At 33.0% G+C, this 17,254-nt stretch overlaps 2 protein-coding genes across 7 annotated transcripts in view; both read right to left on the bottom strand.

Annotated features, from left to right (window-relative positions):
- LOC127724635 (E3 ubiquitin-protein ligase rnf213-alpha-like) overlaps window positions 1-17,254 on the bottom strand; it is a 1,011,139-nt gene that overhangs the window by 231,736 nt on the left and 762,149 nt on the right. The gene's annotated exons all lie outside the window — the stretch shown is intronic.
- Window positions 11,822-17,254, bottom strand: part of LOC127724654 (lysine-specific histone demethylase 1A-like) — a 31,803-nt gene continuing 26,370 nt past the window's right edge. Inside the window, exons 16-17 of the mRNA XM_052231684.1 lie at window positions 13,457-13,781; window positions 11,822-12,225 (exon numbers count right to left, since the gene is read on the bottom strand). Of these exons, the coding sequence (XP_052087644.1) occupies window positions 12,011-12,225; window positions 13,457-13,781 (540 nt within the window). The 3' untranslated portion in view covers window positions 11,822-12,010. The remainder of the gene's footprint in view (window positions 12,226-13,456; window positions 13,782-17,254) is intronic.

The raw sequence follows: 17,254 nt of genomic DNA, 5'->3' as shown, positions 1-17,254 counted from the left end.
CAGCTGTGGCGTTCCATAGTTTAGTATCATACCATCATAACATATATGAAAAGAACATAACCCGTGTCATGCCAACAACTGGTTTTTAAATAAATGTGTTTAGTGCCGATGCAAAGACCCTATAAGTGAATCAATATTAACGCCAAAATATGCAATCTTTAATGACCTGACAACAGTATCGTAACTATATCCCTTCTTAATAAGTCTATTTAAAGGTTTTGTTAGCTTCAGAGGTGAATACTGACATTTTTGTGCTTTATAAAGAATATTTCCATAAAAAATTGGATGTGAAATACATGAACGTACAAGAAGTCTGCATGTTGAGCTATATTTACGAATGATGTCCTTATACCGATGATAAAATTTAGTAAATGTTTTGCCTAGTTTGTGATATCGAAAACCCTGGTGTAATAATTTTTCAGTAATACATAAATTTCTCTCGTTAAAATCTAAAACATTGTTACATACACGAGCGAATCGTACAAGTTGAGATATATAAACACCGTAAGATGGTGACAAGGGAACGTCACCATCTAAAAATGGATAATTAACGATAGGAAATGAAAAATCATCTCTTTTATCATATATTTTAGTATTAAGCTTTCCGTTAATGATATAGATATCAAGATCGAGGAAAGGGCAGTGGTCATTGTTAGTATTAGCTTTATTTAAAGTAAGTTCAACAAGATAAATTTCTTTAGTATACATACTGAAGTCGTCATTATTGAGAGCCAAAATATCATCCAAATATCTAAAAGTATTATTAAATTTGTGTATCAGATGTTGTTTCGATGGGTCTTTGCTGATTTTTGTCATAAATTGTAACTCATAGCAATACAAAAAAAGGTCCGCAATAAGTGGTGCACAGTTAGTCCCCATTGGAATTCCGATAACCTGACGATATACGGAATCTCCAAAGCGAACAAAAATGCTATCTAGTAAAAATTCAAGGGCATATATAGTATCAAAGCATGTCCAATTGACATAGTTTTTTTGTTTATTGCTGCTAAAAAATGACCTAAAAGAGTTTGAACATACATATTCACATTCTGACTTTTTAAATACCCATTCAATTAGGTGTGTGAATTTTTTCTTAATGAGAATGTGAGGCAATGTGGTATATAGGGTAGAAAAATCAAAACTTTGAACAGATTCAAAATCACCAATATATGCATGCAATTTATCAAGTACTTCCAACGAGTTCTTGACACTCCAAAAGTAATTAATTCCACTATTTTCGAAGGCCTTATTTGAACAATTTATAATCAGGTTTTTGATTGTACCAAGTGTACTGGTAAGAAGAATAGACAATTTAGTAGTGGAACAATGGCTTGAAGACAAAATGAATCTATATTTGTAAGGTGTTTTGTGTAGCTTCGGAAGCCAATACATAGTTGGGACTTTCATTGTATTTGGTTCTGCTTGTAAAGCGGTAGCTAAAAGTTTATGTTTGTTACAGATGTCGTTTTCTGAAAATGGAGTAAGTTGGAATGTTGGTGAACTGGTGATTTCTTTTTTCAGAACCTCAATGTAACATTTACGTCAAACAATAATAATATTAGTAGCAGCCATATCAGCCGGGACAAAAACAAATTCCTTGGCTAGTTCTTTTAGTTTATGTTTGATACGAGAAATAGGTTTATTGTGGTTATTGTTAAGAGTAAATTGTTCTTTAAAATGTTGAATACGTATATCAACTATGTTCATTACTGATTCAAAAAAAGAGTCCAAAGATTTTTTGTCAGCTTTTTCCCGTTTTATCCATTTCAAACAGTAAGTATGGAGTGAGTCGTGGATGATATTACGACACTCATTCCAATAAATAATTGACGGGGGACGATATTTAGGTCCTTTACTGAGGAATGATTTTAACTCTCGGTCTTGAACGATGTTAAGATCTCCTGTTATAGCATGGGAAATGGGTCCATAAATGTATTCGGAATTACTGCAATTACATGAAGTAGGTGTATTTTCACTGATACCAACATCTTTACACAATTGGCTATAATTAAACACAAATTTCCGGGTAGATTTCTTGTAAATATAACAAATAAGAGGGAGCTCAGTATTATCAAAATATCCCGGAATTTGTTCTTTAACAGAATGGTCGTTAAAAAAATACCGGCAATATTTACAAAATCAAAACCTTTATTGACATACTTTATTTTAATAAACTGTTTTTTATGATCTTCAGGGCGATCAATTTTGGGAAACAGTTTAGAATAACAATATGCCATTATAATTTGAACGATTTCATACTTAGGACTGCTATATGAAATTGTGTTGCAATCCTCTAAAATTTTATTTAACTTATTAACCGGTAATGAACAGAGCTTTGTTAACAGATAATGTCTGCCGTTGTTTTTTGAAATAGAAATTAAGTCCGAAATATTGGTATGATTGGTCCGAAATTTTCTTTGATTGCGATTTGTTCTACGACCATGAGAACGGTTTTTACGAACAGTTTTAGAAACTATATCCAAAATGTTAACAGAATCGGTTCTTGATATATTACCAATTCCCAAGATATTATCATTAAGACCGAGAGGGTAGACTGTCTGTAATTTTTTAATCCAATTTAATTCAATTATTTTCCGTGATCGTACAAACTTTGAATGAGATTCACCAGGCTGCTTATTTACTACTTCTAAAGGTTGAACTGCTAAATATTTAATAGGATGATTGTGCTTCTTAAGGTGTTGATAAATGATACTTTTGAATTTATTGGGTCTTTTAAAACGATACAGATGTTCTTGAGTGCGTTTAGATAAATATCGTCCAGTTTCACCTACGTACTGAATACCGCATCCCGGTTTGTTTCATGTGAGTAAATAAATAATACTGTTTGTTTTTCAAGTTATATCAGTTTCAAAATTTAAAGAAAATGTGCGACCATTAAACGTGGACCTTACCGTATTGTTGGTGGAAAGACGGGGACATGTAAGTCATTTTTTGGCATGACACTTATCGATAGAAGGGTAACCACGATTTTTATTGTTAAAAATGTTAGCGATGGTAGTATTTTTAGATAAGCGATTTTGAAGATTGAGACGTGTAGATACCCTTTGAACGAGTTTAGTATTTAATATTTTTCCATTTCTAAGCTTCATATTTGTTTTTTGTTTGTGAATTATATTAGAAAGGAGCAAAGACTGGCGTCCAGAATATGAACCAGCATACAATGAATTAAATTATTTAAAAATGATAAATCTGTTCGGCTAAAGATGTCAAACGCTATCCGTATTAATTACCCGAAAAAGAAAGGGTATATCAGGGTAGCGACTGACGTCTGACTAAATAGTAGAATGGGGCTAAATAACATAGTTATTTCATATCGGTTAAGAATTAGCTTCTCTTATTGGATAACAAGGGGCCACATGACATTCTTTATTCTTTAGTAAAAAATTCCATCGGTCTTTAACAGAAAAAAAACGGACCAGAAAACCGGTCGTTAACGGACTTTTATATGTTAATGACCAGTGGGGCGTGGTTTCTCTATTTAGAGTGATGTCCCTTTAATAAAACGCAATCGCGATTCAGACGTTTGGAATATCGCTGAACTGGAAGGCACGTCTGCTACAGACAACTCAAAGGATCGTTTTGCCGTACTTTCCGATGCTGATAGAGACAAACTACTCAGCAACAAGAATTGTAAAATTATAGAAAACTTTATTTTGTATTCATATACTGAAAAATTGCAATTAAATGAATGGCAGTGACTTATAGTTACCACTATGACTGGTCTTCACTTTTTCCTATAGAAATCGTATAATAACTCGAGTTTGTTTTGAACAATTTGAATTTATGAGAAATTTTAAAAACATGGTTCCTCAATGAAATAAACATAATAGTTATTGAATAACTGGTCATTATCGTGATACATGGACTGCCCGTAGGACAGTGGTATTGACTGCGACAAACTTGAAGAGAGCATAGAAAAAAATGTACCGAAAAAGACCGCTAGGAAAAAGGATGGTAGTCCCTGGATCACATCTGACATCAAGCGTCTCATACGAAAAAGAGACAGATGTTTCAAAAGAATGAAAAAATCTGGTAATGGAAGAGATAGAGACAAATTTAAAGAACTTAAGCGTCGTACACAGAGAGAAATTAGGAAAGCTTACTGGAATTACATCGAAGGTATAGTTTCACCACCAGACCTAATTAAACCTCAAGAAATACCAAACTGTATGAAAAGGTTCTGGACCTTTATAAAACACAAAAGGTCAGATGGGAGTAAAATACCACCTCTAAAATCAAATGGAACTTTACATTCAGAGCCAACAGAAAAAGCAGACATACTCAATGGCCAATTTCAGAAAGCCTTTTCAGACAAAACCACCATAACAGAAAAAGAATTTCAAGAACAGTGTAACATGTCCGGAAACTTTGAACAAATCTTGGACATCAATATAACAGAAAATGGTGTGTACAAACTACTAAATAACCTTAATCCAAATAAGGCAGCTGGGCCAGACAATATAACACCAAGAGTCTTAAAGGAACTTGCATTACATATAGCACCAATATTGACAACATTATTCCGCTGCTCATATCAGACAAGCGAAGTACCTAGTATTTGGAAATCTGCAAACGTCTGTCCAGTGTATAAGAAAGGGAAGAAATACGATCCGATAAATTATAGGCCTGTCTCTCTCACTTGCATAGCATGTAAACTAATGGAGCACATCATAACTAGCCATATCATGTCTCATGCAGATACTCACAACATCATGTATCCACTTCAACATGAGTTTCAAAGGGGATTATCATGCGAATCACAACTGATTGAATTTATTGATGATGTAACTAAAAACTTAGTTCAGGGGAAACAAACAGATTGTCTCATAATGGACTTCTCCAAGGCATTTGATAAGATTAGTCATAGCCTTCTCATCCACAAAATGAAGCATTATGGGATAACCGGTAAAACAAATGAGTGGATAAACAACTTCCTCAGTGATAGAATACAGTCAGTAGTTGTAGAGGGTGAAACATCGACCTCCATACCTGTAGAGTCCGGCGTACCACAAGGATCCGTCCTGGGACCTAGCCTATTTTAGTTTTATATAAACGATATGCCCCAGGGGATTCAATCAACTGTACGACTGTTTGATGGTGACACTATTGCTTATCTCACCATCTCATCCAATGCAGATGCCGCAAACTTACAAAAGGACCTTGACCAACTGGCTGTATGGGAAACAACATGGCTTATGAAGTTCCATCCAGACAAATGTAATGTACTCACCATCTCCAAGAAGCGAACTCCATCAAAGTACAATTACACACTACATGGCCATAACCTCGAACATGTAACATCAGCTAAATACCTGGGATGCACTATTTCATCAGATCTTAAATGGGGGAAACACATAAGCTCCATCTGCTCCAAAGCCAACAACACCATTAGCTTCTTAAAAAGGAATGTTAACATCTCAAACAAGTCAATTAAAGAAAAAGCATACATGTCCCTCGTCAGGCCTACTTTAGAATATGCTAGTGCAGTATGGGACCCATACCAACAAAACGACATCCACAGATTGGACATGGTGCAAAGACGGGCAGCAAGGTATGTTACTAACAGATATCACAACACCTCATCTGTTAGTAGCATGCTTGAACATCTTGAATGGTCTACCCTACAAGAACGAAGGAAACATAGCCGCTTAATAATGATGTATAAGCTACAAAATAACTTTGTCAAAATCGATACATCCAGTAAGCTAATACCGAATGAACGCCCTTCCAGAAATAATAACGAAAAGGTACTTAGAATACCATCGTTTAAAACAACTGTACGGAAGGAGTCGTTCTATCCCAGAACAATCAGAGAGTGGAACACCTTGCCCAACTCTACTGTCTCCGCCCTGAGTACTGAATCCTTCAAGGCTCAGCTCCGTCATTAGATTAAATGCCATGTTTTTAATTGCATCTGTATATATATTAAATTGCACCCATTCTCTTTTTGTTTAATAAATTTCAAAAATATTTCATGCGCTCACTCCAAAATGTGGCAGAATAGTCAACCAGTTGACGGTGGCCGCTTACCAGAAGAAGAAGAGAAGATAATGACCTCGCCTACAGTTCAAAGGAAATTATTTATTTGGTTGCAGCAATACAAATATTCGGCGATTTTTTTTAACAAACTTTAACATACTCTGTTCAAATAATGAACATTCTGCAATTAAACAACAATGGAAAAAAATAATAATTAGGGCGAATGGACCTTTTGCGAACAGGTATTAGGGCAAACAGGTACCAGGGCTAACATGAATCAGGGCAAACGGACCTGGATTCTGTATTACATGTGAACCAAAACAAAAAAACACCCCTGTTTTCCATACATTTAATTTTATAAAATTATTTTGTTGGAAATCTTTTTTTCTAATAGCAAATAAACTGCTTTGCTGAGCGCAGCTGGATACGCCCGCAGAGGTCTATGAAAGGCCGTTCATGTCAAAAACCCGATAAAGTAACGTGTAAACATTTAACACGATAAAATCACATTTAACGCGTTAAATACAGCTAAAACGCGTTAAAATAATTTTTATCGCGTTATTTGATTATTTTACGCGTTAAGCAATTCACTACAAAAAATGACAGAAAAAACTTTCTACTTTCACCTTAACTAAGTTTTAAGACGTCAGATTTTACTCGAAACCTACTAAATGAAATGCCCGCATGTGTCATATCTTCGTCAATTAACGCGATAATGTTGAGATTTTCAGCACATTACATTAAAGCTACTTTACGGCTTTAACGCGTTAAATGCAACTTTAACACGTTAAAAGCCACTTTTATGCATTAAAAGCCACTTTAACGTGTAGATTTAGCTACTTTGACGCTTTTAAAATGCAACTTTTACACGTCAAAAGCAATTTTAACACATTAAATGCAACATTAACGCGTTTAAAGCAACTTTAACAAGTTAAAAACCACTTTAACGCCTTAAAAGCTACTTTAACGCGTTAAAAGCAACTTTTACGTGTTAAAAACCACTTTAACGTGTTAAAAGCTACTTTAACGCGTTAATAGCAACTTTAACAATGTTTTAACGCGTTCAACGATGTTTTATACTTTATGTTAAATGATGTTTTTACGCGTTAAATGATGTTTTTGCGCGTTTAAGTAATGTAACGTAGTAATGTAATTGTGTATAATTTAACGCGTTAAATGTGATTCATTTTGACACATGTGGCTAGTGCAACAGGTATTTTATCGCGATTAACGTCATTTTTCACTTACGGCTTAAATGTCAAACTTAATCATTGCAAAGTTTAACGTGATAAACATATTGATTTCTTAACGCGTTAAAATCTTTATCGCGTTAAATGTTAACCCGTTACTTTATCGGGTTTTTGACAGGAATGGCCTTTCATAGAGGTCCAACCCTGAACAGTTGGGGCAAAAATGAACACAATATTCAAGCTTGATACAGGTCTGAATTTGGATTGTAATTAAATATTTGACATATTATAGGTTTCTGAATAAATGTAGTCAAAGAACTTGAAATTGGTTATATGAATTGAATTTATATTCAATTAAAGATTTCTTGCTGTTGTGCAATACACTGTGCTGTTGCACAATATTTAGTAAATGTGTTGTCAGACTATAAACAAACAATAACTTCTCAATGTTATATTAGAAATTTATAAAAAAAACTAAAGGGAGGTTATCTTAATAGATATAAATCAGTCATCAAAGTTTAATGAAAACTGCTCTAAGCACCTTAAGGATATTGTCCAAAAACTTGAAAATCAACCCTTTTTTGTGAATAAAATCTTATAACTCAGAAACGTAAAATCTTAAATTTATAAAAATCAAAAGGGAGCTTACAACAATAGATATAAACAATTTACCAAAGTTTCATAAAAAATGCTGAAAGCATTTTTGAGTTATTGTCTGAAAACTGGAAAATTCCCCTTTTTGTAATGAATAAAACCCCATAAATCAGAAACATATAGTCTAAAATTTAAAAAAATCAAAAGGGAGCTCATGTCGATAGAAATAAACAATTCACCAAAGTTTCTTGCAAATTGGTGAAATTATTTTTGAGTTATTATCCAAAAACTTGAAAATCCCCCCTATTTTAATGAATAAACCCCATAACTCGGAAATGTAAAATCTAAAATTTATAAAATTCTAAAGGGAGCTTACATCAATACTGAATAGATATAAACAATTCACCGAAGTTTCATAAAAAATGCTGAAAGCATTTTTGAGTTATTGTATTCCCCTTTTTGTAATGAATAAAACCCCATAAATCAGAAACATATAGTCTAAAATTAAATAAAATCAAAAGGGAGCTCATGTCGATAGAAATAAACAATTCACCAAAGTTTCTTGCAAATTGGTGAAATTATTTTTGAGTTATTGTCCAAAAACTGGAAAATCCCCCCTATTTTAATGAATAAAACCCCATAACTCAGAAATGTAAAATCTTAAATTTTTTAAATTCTAAAGGGAGCTTACATCAATACTGAATAGATATAAACAATTTACCGAAGTTTCATAAAAAATGCTGAAAGCTGATAGCATTTTTGAGTTATTGTCCGATAACTGGAAAATCCCCCTTTTTGTAGTGAATAAAACCAAATAAATCAGAAACGTATGGTCTAAAATTTAAAAAAATCAAAAGGGAGCTCATGTCGATCGAAATAAACAATTCACCAAAGTTTTCTGCAAATTGGTGAAATTATTTTTGAGTTATTGTCCAAAAACTGTAAAATCCCCCCTTTTTTAATGAATAAAACCCCAAAACTCGGAAACAATAAATCCGAAATTTATAAAAAACGAAAGGGAGCTCACGTCAATAGATATAAACAATTCACCAAAGTTTCATGCATATTGGTTAAAGCGCTTTTGAGTTAATATCCGACATGTTGACGACGGACGGACAGACTGACGGTCAACGGTATACCATAATACGTCCCGTAAACGGGCGTATAAAAAGTGGGCAAGATTATTGGGTTTTTTTTAAACAAGGTACGACCAGAATTTTTTTAAGGCAACAATCAGGGCCAGAATTTGTTTTTCTCTAAAATATCTCACAACCCCCCACCAAAAGCAAATGGTCTGTACCTAAGACTTTTAATCTATCTAGAGATTACTGACTAGGGATCATTATTCATCAATGTTACTAATGGGGTGGGGCGTGTGGGGTTTAGCATGTTTTCGTAGGTAAATATAGCTGTGGAACTTTTTTTTATCATGTGAGTCATGTGAGTGTAATAGAGTATTACCTTCTGTTGGGTGGAATTGTGAAAAAGGAGTCAATACGTCCTAGCTCCATCCTTTGTCGCTTTGAAGGCATCATACTTGTCATCCTCAGCCTTAGCAAATGTGTTACTGTAGTTTAAATTTTAAAATGACCGAGTTATGTTATTTGGATAAACTGGTAAAGTCCACGGTAGCCAGCGAATCACTTGACTTTGACATAATCAATAATATATTACACGTAAATACGAGCCAACAATATCTCTATAAGTAAAAATAAGTGCAAATAGAAAGGGGGTCGTACGCCCTCTACGCCCCCATCTGGATCTGCCACATGGTGTGCAAGTGGTCAGGGTTTTGATTTCTATCAATATTTGCTCTTTTGGGAGATATTTGAACTTAAATTTTGTTTTTAAATTAATCTGATAATAAGGCAGGCATCCCTTGAGTCTCTTTATTGTCTCCATGTAGGATTTTTAAGATCTTTTAACATTTCTACAAGTATTTTCTAGTTTCCTTTCTTTTAGTACTGCCAATTCATAAATTATTGCTAGGTTTTTATAGATGCGCCTGGGAGAGTATTGCAATATCTTAAGAACTAGCATTCTGATATCTGATGTATGTCCTAAAGTCAATAGCCCATGACTAAGGGGGCAGGAACAATTAACTCCATGGGAATGAAATATGCTGATGCTTATGGTTCATCATAACAAATGGACAAATATGGCCGTATTTTCACCTCAAAAACTACTCTGTGTACAGGCTTACCTGTGCAGATTGGAAAGTTTTAAGGCCTGGCATCCGCTAGATATATAAAAGTTAAATGCATTTTGTGTTTCAGAAAGATAAAATCGTTTTTGCATTTTGATGGGCATTTTTATTTCCTACCTGCAGAAGGTGTAATAATAAACAAAGACCTGAATTGCATTTGATACTGTCCACTCAGTTACTACCTTTAACTCATCTAAAGATATGTAGATATCTATTGTCTGTCTATTGTCCATGCCAATCAAGGACAATCAATACAATACAAACCAGTTGTCACCTGAGAGGGAGCATCTCAAAGTTGTATCCCAACTTAGTTTATTTCACACCTTCTGCAGGAATGAAAAAAATGTCCATTAAAATGCAAAACAGATTTTATCTTTCTGATATACACAATACATTTAACTTTTATATATCTAGTGGATGCCAGGCCTTAAAACTTCCCAAACTGCTCAGGTAAGTCTATACACAGAGTAATTTTTGAGGTGAAAATACGGCCATATTTGTCCATTTGTTATGATGAACCTTAAACAACTGCATACCAAAAATTACTGATTTACCATTAGTTGTCCTTCTTAGAGTTATCTAATCACAAACTTTAACATGAAACTATGCAAAAGATTTAGTCAATAAACAAAGACTGAGAGGAAAGGGCTAAGCAATCTGCATGGAAATATGATTTGTCAATGCTTATACAACTGCAAAACCAAATATCAAGTGATTCCCCTTTAACTGATCTAATTATATATAATTACAAACTGTACCTTGACCTATAATGGTTTACTTTTATAAATTGTGACTTGGATGGAGAGTTGTCTCATTGGCACTCAAACCACATCTTCCTATATCTATTTATCAAATTGTTTATTATGCAGCATACTACTTTTTGACTTCTCAAAGTTTAAAAACAACTAAATGTCCAGCTATGAACCTTGGAAATGACGCAAATGTCCTTATTTGCAACAATCTGACACCTAAAATGCAACATACATTACAGTCAAACCAGTTTTAAGAGACCACTTAAGGGAGAGCCAAAAAGTGGTCTCTTAAGACAGGTGGTCTTTTAATACAGGTTCAATTTATATGAAATGTACTACAGAGGGATCTAAAATTGGTGGTCTTTTAACACAGGTTTTTGCTTAATACAGGTGGTCTCTTAAGCAGGTTTGACTGTAACTCCTTTGGAACACAATTCTGTAACTGGATCCAGGAAAAAGCTGATACAAAGGAAATATGGCATATTTCACTTTGATTAACTGTCTATCGAAAGATTTATATTTGGGGACTTCTAATTAATTTGAATTTGCCTCAATGATTTCTCATTCTAATGAAAAAACTATTCTTAAAAGGTTTCAACTCCCTCACAACATGCACAATCAAATATATTTTAGCTGACTATGCGGTATGGGTTTTGCTCATTGTTGAAGACCATGCAGTGACCTACAGCTGTTATCTTCTATCTTATTTGGTCTCTGGTGAAATGTTGTCTCATTGGCAATTATACCACATCTTTTTTTATTAAAGTTACCATTGAAGATTTTGTCTATTCTTTTGATATCTGTTTTGGTCTTACAGCTCCTTACATTTATATCTACTTACACATACTTGGCTTTCAATTGTTTAGATTTGTGTATTCCTGATGAAGTTAAATCCAAAAAAAGTGCTTCAGAAGCTTAAATGTTATAAAATGATTTTTTTATTTCGTTTGGATAAAAAATAATGCATTACAGTATACACCCATGAAACACAGTACCATTAGTACAACATCTTGTACTGTTTTGCTGTCTAATTGAGGAGTAATCAGCCAAAGATAAATGATCCATGCAATAAACATACAAAAGACTTATATTTTCCTTTAATGCGACATCTGACCATACATGTACAACACACATAAAAAAGACAAATGATTGTGATACATTTTGCTGTATTTTTGTAACTGTCTCTACACTTCACATTGATCAGATCAGTTTAAACCTTGTCCATGAACAAATATTGCTGCCTCCAAAACATTGAATTTTATTATTGTTCAAGTTTTTGCACCCTCTGTTTTCATTGATGGCAGTGTGTAAGGAGCTCCTAAGAATTGATCTGCTATCCTGCCTGCTTCTCTCAGTGCACTCATGAATGCTCCATGTACTGTTGCAGGATAATTTCGTATCGTATGTTCTCCAGCAAAGAAAAGTCGAGGAAGTGTACCAGCTTGTGGAGATACAGGCGTTGCCATTAGATCATAGTCATTTCCTGAGGATAAATAAATAATAAATCTTGATTCCTGTTTTTTTTTAATTTTCAGGCTTCAAAAAGAGCATATATTTAAGTGCTGTATAATTTTTGTTGGGAATTTACAAATCTTGTTCTTAAATATATGTTTCACTTCAGATAACCCAGAGAAGAAAAGTAAATTAAATTCAGGAACATGGACCAATTATGTTTGACTAAAGTACTATTCTGACATAAGTTAGATGTTTCTAACAGACGGACAGCAATTCAAAATATTATTTACATATGAGAGTAGATTTACATTTAATTTGAGAACAGAACATATGTTATCACATATATATATATATATGATGGTGAAGATCAAATGTTTTTTGGCAGTTATTGTCTAAGAACTATCTTCAATGAACAAGTATCTACAAAATTAATCAAGTATCAATTTCATTATGTCATTTCAGGATCTGCCTTTCCTCTGAATACAGAATGGTAAATTGTTCTTGCAAAATAGTTTGGGTACATCTAAATACACATGATTCATTTTTCTTGACTAGTAATTTTAAATTTTAATTGTTGCTAGTCTAAAATTTTCAAATATTTCAAATAATTACATATATTTCTGAGAATAATTGCATGCTTTTCTGAGAAAAAAACATGTACTTCTAATGTAAACAGAATGAACAATATTGTACAATGTGTAACGATAAATTAATTGAAGATGAGTGTAATTTTATTTTAATATGCAAGAAATCTGAAGATATATGTAAAAGATATATAAAACAGTACTATTGGAGAAATCCTTCAGCTTTAAAACTTGTTCAGTTATGTAAAAGAACTGAATAATTTTTTGAAATATTTGTTTGCTGCCGAAAAACTTTGTAATTCATAAATGTTGTGTGTCATGTTCTGATACTGTTATTAAACAATAGAATATCAATTTTATTCGCTATCTATTACTGTTAATATATGTATGTAAGTATTAAAATTTGATGTATATTTTGTTATATCCCTTTTTTAATAGCTGGATTGCTTTTGGAAATAAAGTATTATTATTCTACTTCTGAGAATAATTGCATATTCTTCTTTAATGTATAATTTAATGTACTTCTGAGATGGTAACTGTAGTGTCTCTTTCACAAAAAAAAATCATACAACTCTGGAAATCTTAGTTACACTGAAATGTTTCTAATTTTCCAACATTCTTTCTCTTGAAATTTTTTTTGAAATTGATCACAGATGCTTAGGAATAATATCTTACCAGATGAACCAGCTGCCACATAGGAATAAGATCCCCTGGACCAGGGATCAGCTCTCCATCTGGTTACCAGTGTCTCCTTTGGCTGTGGTACTGCATTATTACCAAAGATTCCTTTTAAAACTGCAATAGATCTCCCTACAATGACATCATCACTGACATTTTCCATAATGGCTGCTGCTTCCCCAGCAACCAAGGCTAGTAAAACTGGTGCCTTGTAGAGATTCCAGAAAAGGAAAAGTTCTCCACGACTGGCTGTTGTACTACCAACATGTCCGAATAAATTAGCACTAGGATCCCAGAATACTCGATCAAAACAAAGCACTACCTAAAAAAAGATTTAACTCAAAAGTTAAATATTGTCAAACTAACTATTCATGGAGCATGTGGAGTGGTATTTGCAATAATTTTCAAAAGTGACATGCACATAACAATGTATGAACTTTTAATAGAGAAATCTAAAGCATTTAAGAGCAACTTTTTAGTGGATTCATTATACATCTCAAAACCCTGTTTAACCTGAGATCAATCAGAATGAAATAGTTCATGGGTCTTTCAATTATTGTCAAATTCTCATAGACAAGCTATTCATTCAGGCATAACATCATTAAAATCAACAAGATGTATAGTGAGCTCACTTAAAATAACCTTTTGAGGGAAGATATGATAAAGAAATTCTTTTTCTTTTTAAAATTACTAAGGCAATAAATATCAGTGCAAAGGGCACAATATACACCTTAAGTAACTGTTAATCCTGAATTATTGTGTGCATTTATTACTGCAATTTTTGAAGAATGGACAGAAATGTGAGATTTATTATTGCGATTTCAGGAAAAACTGAATACAGATTTATGTAACATATATCCGAATGCAAATTCTTATTATTGCGATACTCACCCAGTCGCATTATTCGCATTAGTAAAAACGTCGCAATAATTTCTGAATTTACAGTATACAAACACAGGTCATGAACAACTTAATAAAATAGTAATCTAGTAATTTTTTCACTATTAAATCCAATTTAACACTGTAAAATCAGAAATTTTTGCTTGGTTTTTATTATTAATGCGAATAATGCAACAAGGTGATAATCCTAATAATAAGACCTCCATTCTGATATTTGATATATATATCTGTATAGAGATTCTCCTGAAATTGCAATAATTAATCTTGCATTTTTGTTTATTCTTCAAAAATTGCAATAATAAATGCAAGCCATTCTTTCTGAATTTACAGTACTTTACAAAGAAAAAAACATGTCAAAAAGATTACACATACTTTAAAATCACCAAACTGTTATATCAAATTTCACTTAAACTGGTGATAATTGGTCAAAACAAATTTCAGTTTAATAGCATTTGACATTTAAGAAAAATATTATCTTTTCCTAGTCTAAGTCCCATAATCCTACAATTATTATCACACATTTGAAATTAATTAAATTATTGAGACATTCAAACCATCATTCAAAATAATCTGGTATACATTGCAATGAAACTGTAGGAAACTAGTCATGAAAATTTCGAGCAAATATCATGAAACAAATGCCTATCTATTTATGTATATATCAGAGCTCACACAATTTGGAATCATAGGGAGAAGTGCTTGTTTGCTCGAGATGCCATGCTAGATATTGTTTGGTTGTATAATGACATATCTTGCCATTTGTGTCCTACTTATTTAATTCTTTTTTGTATAGTTCAGATTCAATTTTATTTCATCCATAAAAATATTATTACAGTACTAGTAACAGTTTTCACAGTTTATGTCTTAATATGTCATTTATAATTACACAATTATATTTTTCCACTTGTCACAAACTACCAACTACTGGTAAATATCTAGCACTGTTGCATATACTGGTAAATATCAAGCACTATTGAATATACAGGTAAATATCTAGCATGGTTGCATATACAGGTAAATATCTGGAACTGTTGCCTATTTACAGAAAACAAAAAATTCATAGAAAAAGAAATTATCATTTATTAATTAAACTTATTTTAAAATTATTTTATCAACTAGATATCATTGAGATGGAAGCCATCTCTGTGGGCCCCGCTGTGAATAATGTGTGGTAAATTTTTTTTATCTTTATCATTGGACATGGGGTTGTCAACTGAAACCAAAGTTTTTGACCTTGACCTTTGAACTAGAAAGTTGTACATAAATTATGATACACCCCCTGGTGTTGGTTTATATACATGTCAAGTATAAACTTTGAAATCATAACGGTTCTCAAGATATAGAGCGGACACGATCTTTACCATAGGACATGGGGTTGTCAACTAAAACCAAAGTTTTTGACCTTGACCTTTGACCTAGAAAGTTGTACATACATCATGACACACCCCCTGGTGTTGGTTAATATACATGTCAAGTATAAACTTTGAAATCATAACGGTTCTCAAGATATAGAGCGGACACGATCTTTACCATAGGACATGGGGTTGTCAACTAAAACCAAAGTTTTTGACCTTGACCTTTGACCTAGGAAGTTGTACATACATTATGACACACCCTCTGGTGTTGGTTAATATAAATGTCAAGTATAAACTTTGAAATCATAACAGTTCTCTAGATATAGAGTGGACACGATCTTTACCATAGGACATGGGGTTGTCAACTAAAACCAAAGTTTTTGAACTTGACCTTTGACCTAGGAAGTTGTACATACATCATGACACACCCTCTGGTGTTGGTTAATATACATGTCAAGTACAAGGCTTCCAAAACGGTCATATATGCCGGACATTTGTATAATGTCCGGTAAAAGTCAGGCTGGGCAAAGCATGAAACGGTCATCTACTTTTTAGTTTTCAAGGCTTTAAGAGACGGTCATTTTAAACTTAATTCGCGATCTTTTTGACCCAACATTTTGCCTTTAACAGCCCCACATTTCCTGTCATAAAAGTGACATGATCATTAAGTACTATCAAAACAACCCCTACTTTAATACCTTCTCATTTTAATCAAGGCTAATTAGTTGTCGAACAGCTGAAATTTACCTGTTCAGGTGACAGGTAAACTATTTTGAACCGGACATTGATCGTTCTATTCAAAGTTATTTTCTTACATTTCAGCAGTTTGCATCTAATTAATTAAGTCAAAAAGATTTAAATTATCAGAAATACGTTTACAAATATGATTTGATCAAAAAGTTAATAAAATGCTCCGCAGGGCGCAGCTTGATACGACCGCAGAGGTCGAACCCTGAACAGTTGGGGCAAGTATGGACACAACATTCAAGCTTGATACAGCTTTGCATTTGGATTGCGATTAAATATTTGACACAGCATAGGTTTCTGACACAGAATGAATGTGGTCTAAGAACTTAAAAATTTTAAATTGGACATTCACCTATTATGGTCTAATATCCAAAATCTAAATACATGGTTAGATTCAGCATATCAAAGAACCACAAGAATTCAATTTTTGATGAAATCAAACAAAGTTTAATTTTGGACCCTTTTGACCTCAATGTGGACAAAGTTGATAACAGGGCCCCAAAATCAAAAATCTAAATACATGGTTAGATTCAGCATATCAAAGAACCCCATATATTCAATTTTTGTTGAAATCAAACAAAGTTTAATTTTGGACCCCGATTGGACCAACTTGAAAACTGGGCCCATAATCAAAAATCTAAATACATGTTTAGATTCAGCATATCAAAGAACCCTAAGAATTCAATTTTTGTTAAAATCACACTAAGTTTTATTTTGGACCCTTTGGACCTTAATGTAGACCAATTTGAAAACGGAACCAAAAATTAAGAATCTTAATACACGGTTAGATTCG

Source organism: Mytilus californianus, unplaced genomic scaffold, assembly GCF_021869535.1.
Source record: "Mytilus californianus isolate M0D057914Y unplaced genomic scaffold, xbMytCali1.0.p SCAF_14, whole genome shotgun sequence".
NCBI classification, from domain to species: Eukaryota; Metazoa; Mollusca; class Bivalvia; order Mytilida; family Mytilidae; genus Mytilus; species Mytilus californianus.
Note: the sequence above shows the minus strand (reverse complement) of the source record. Positions and strands in the feature narration are given on the sequence as shown.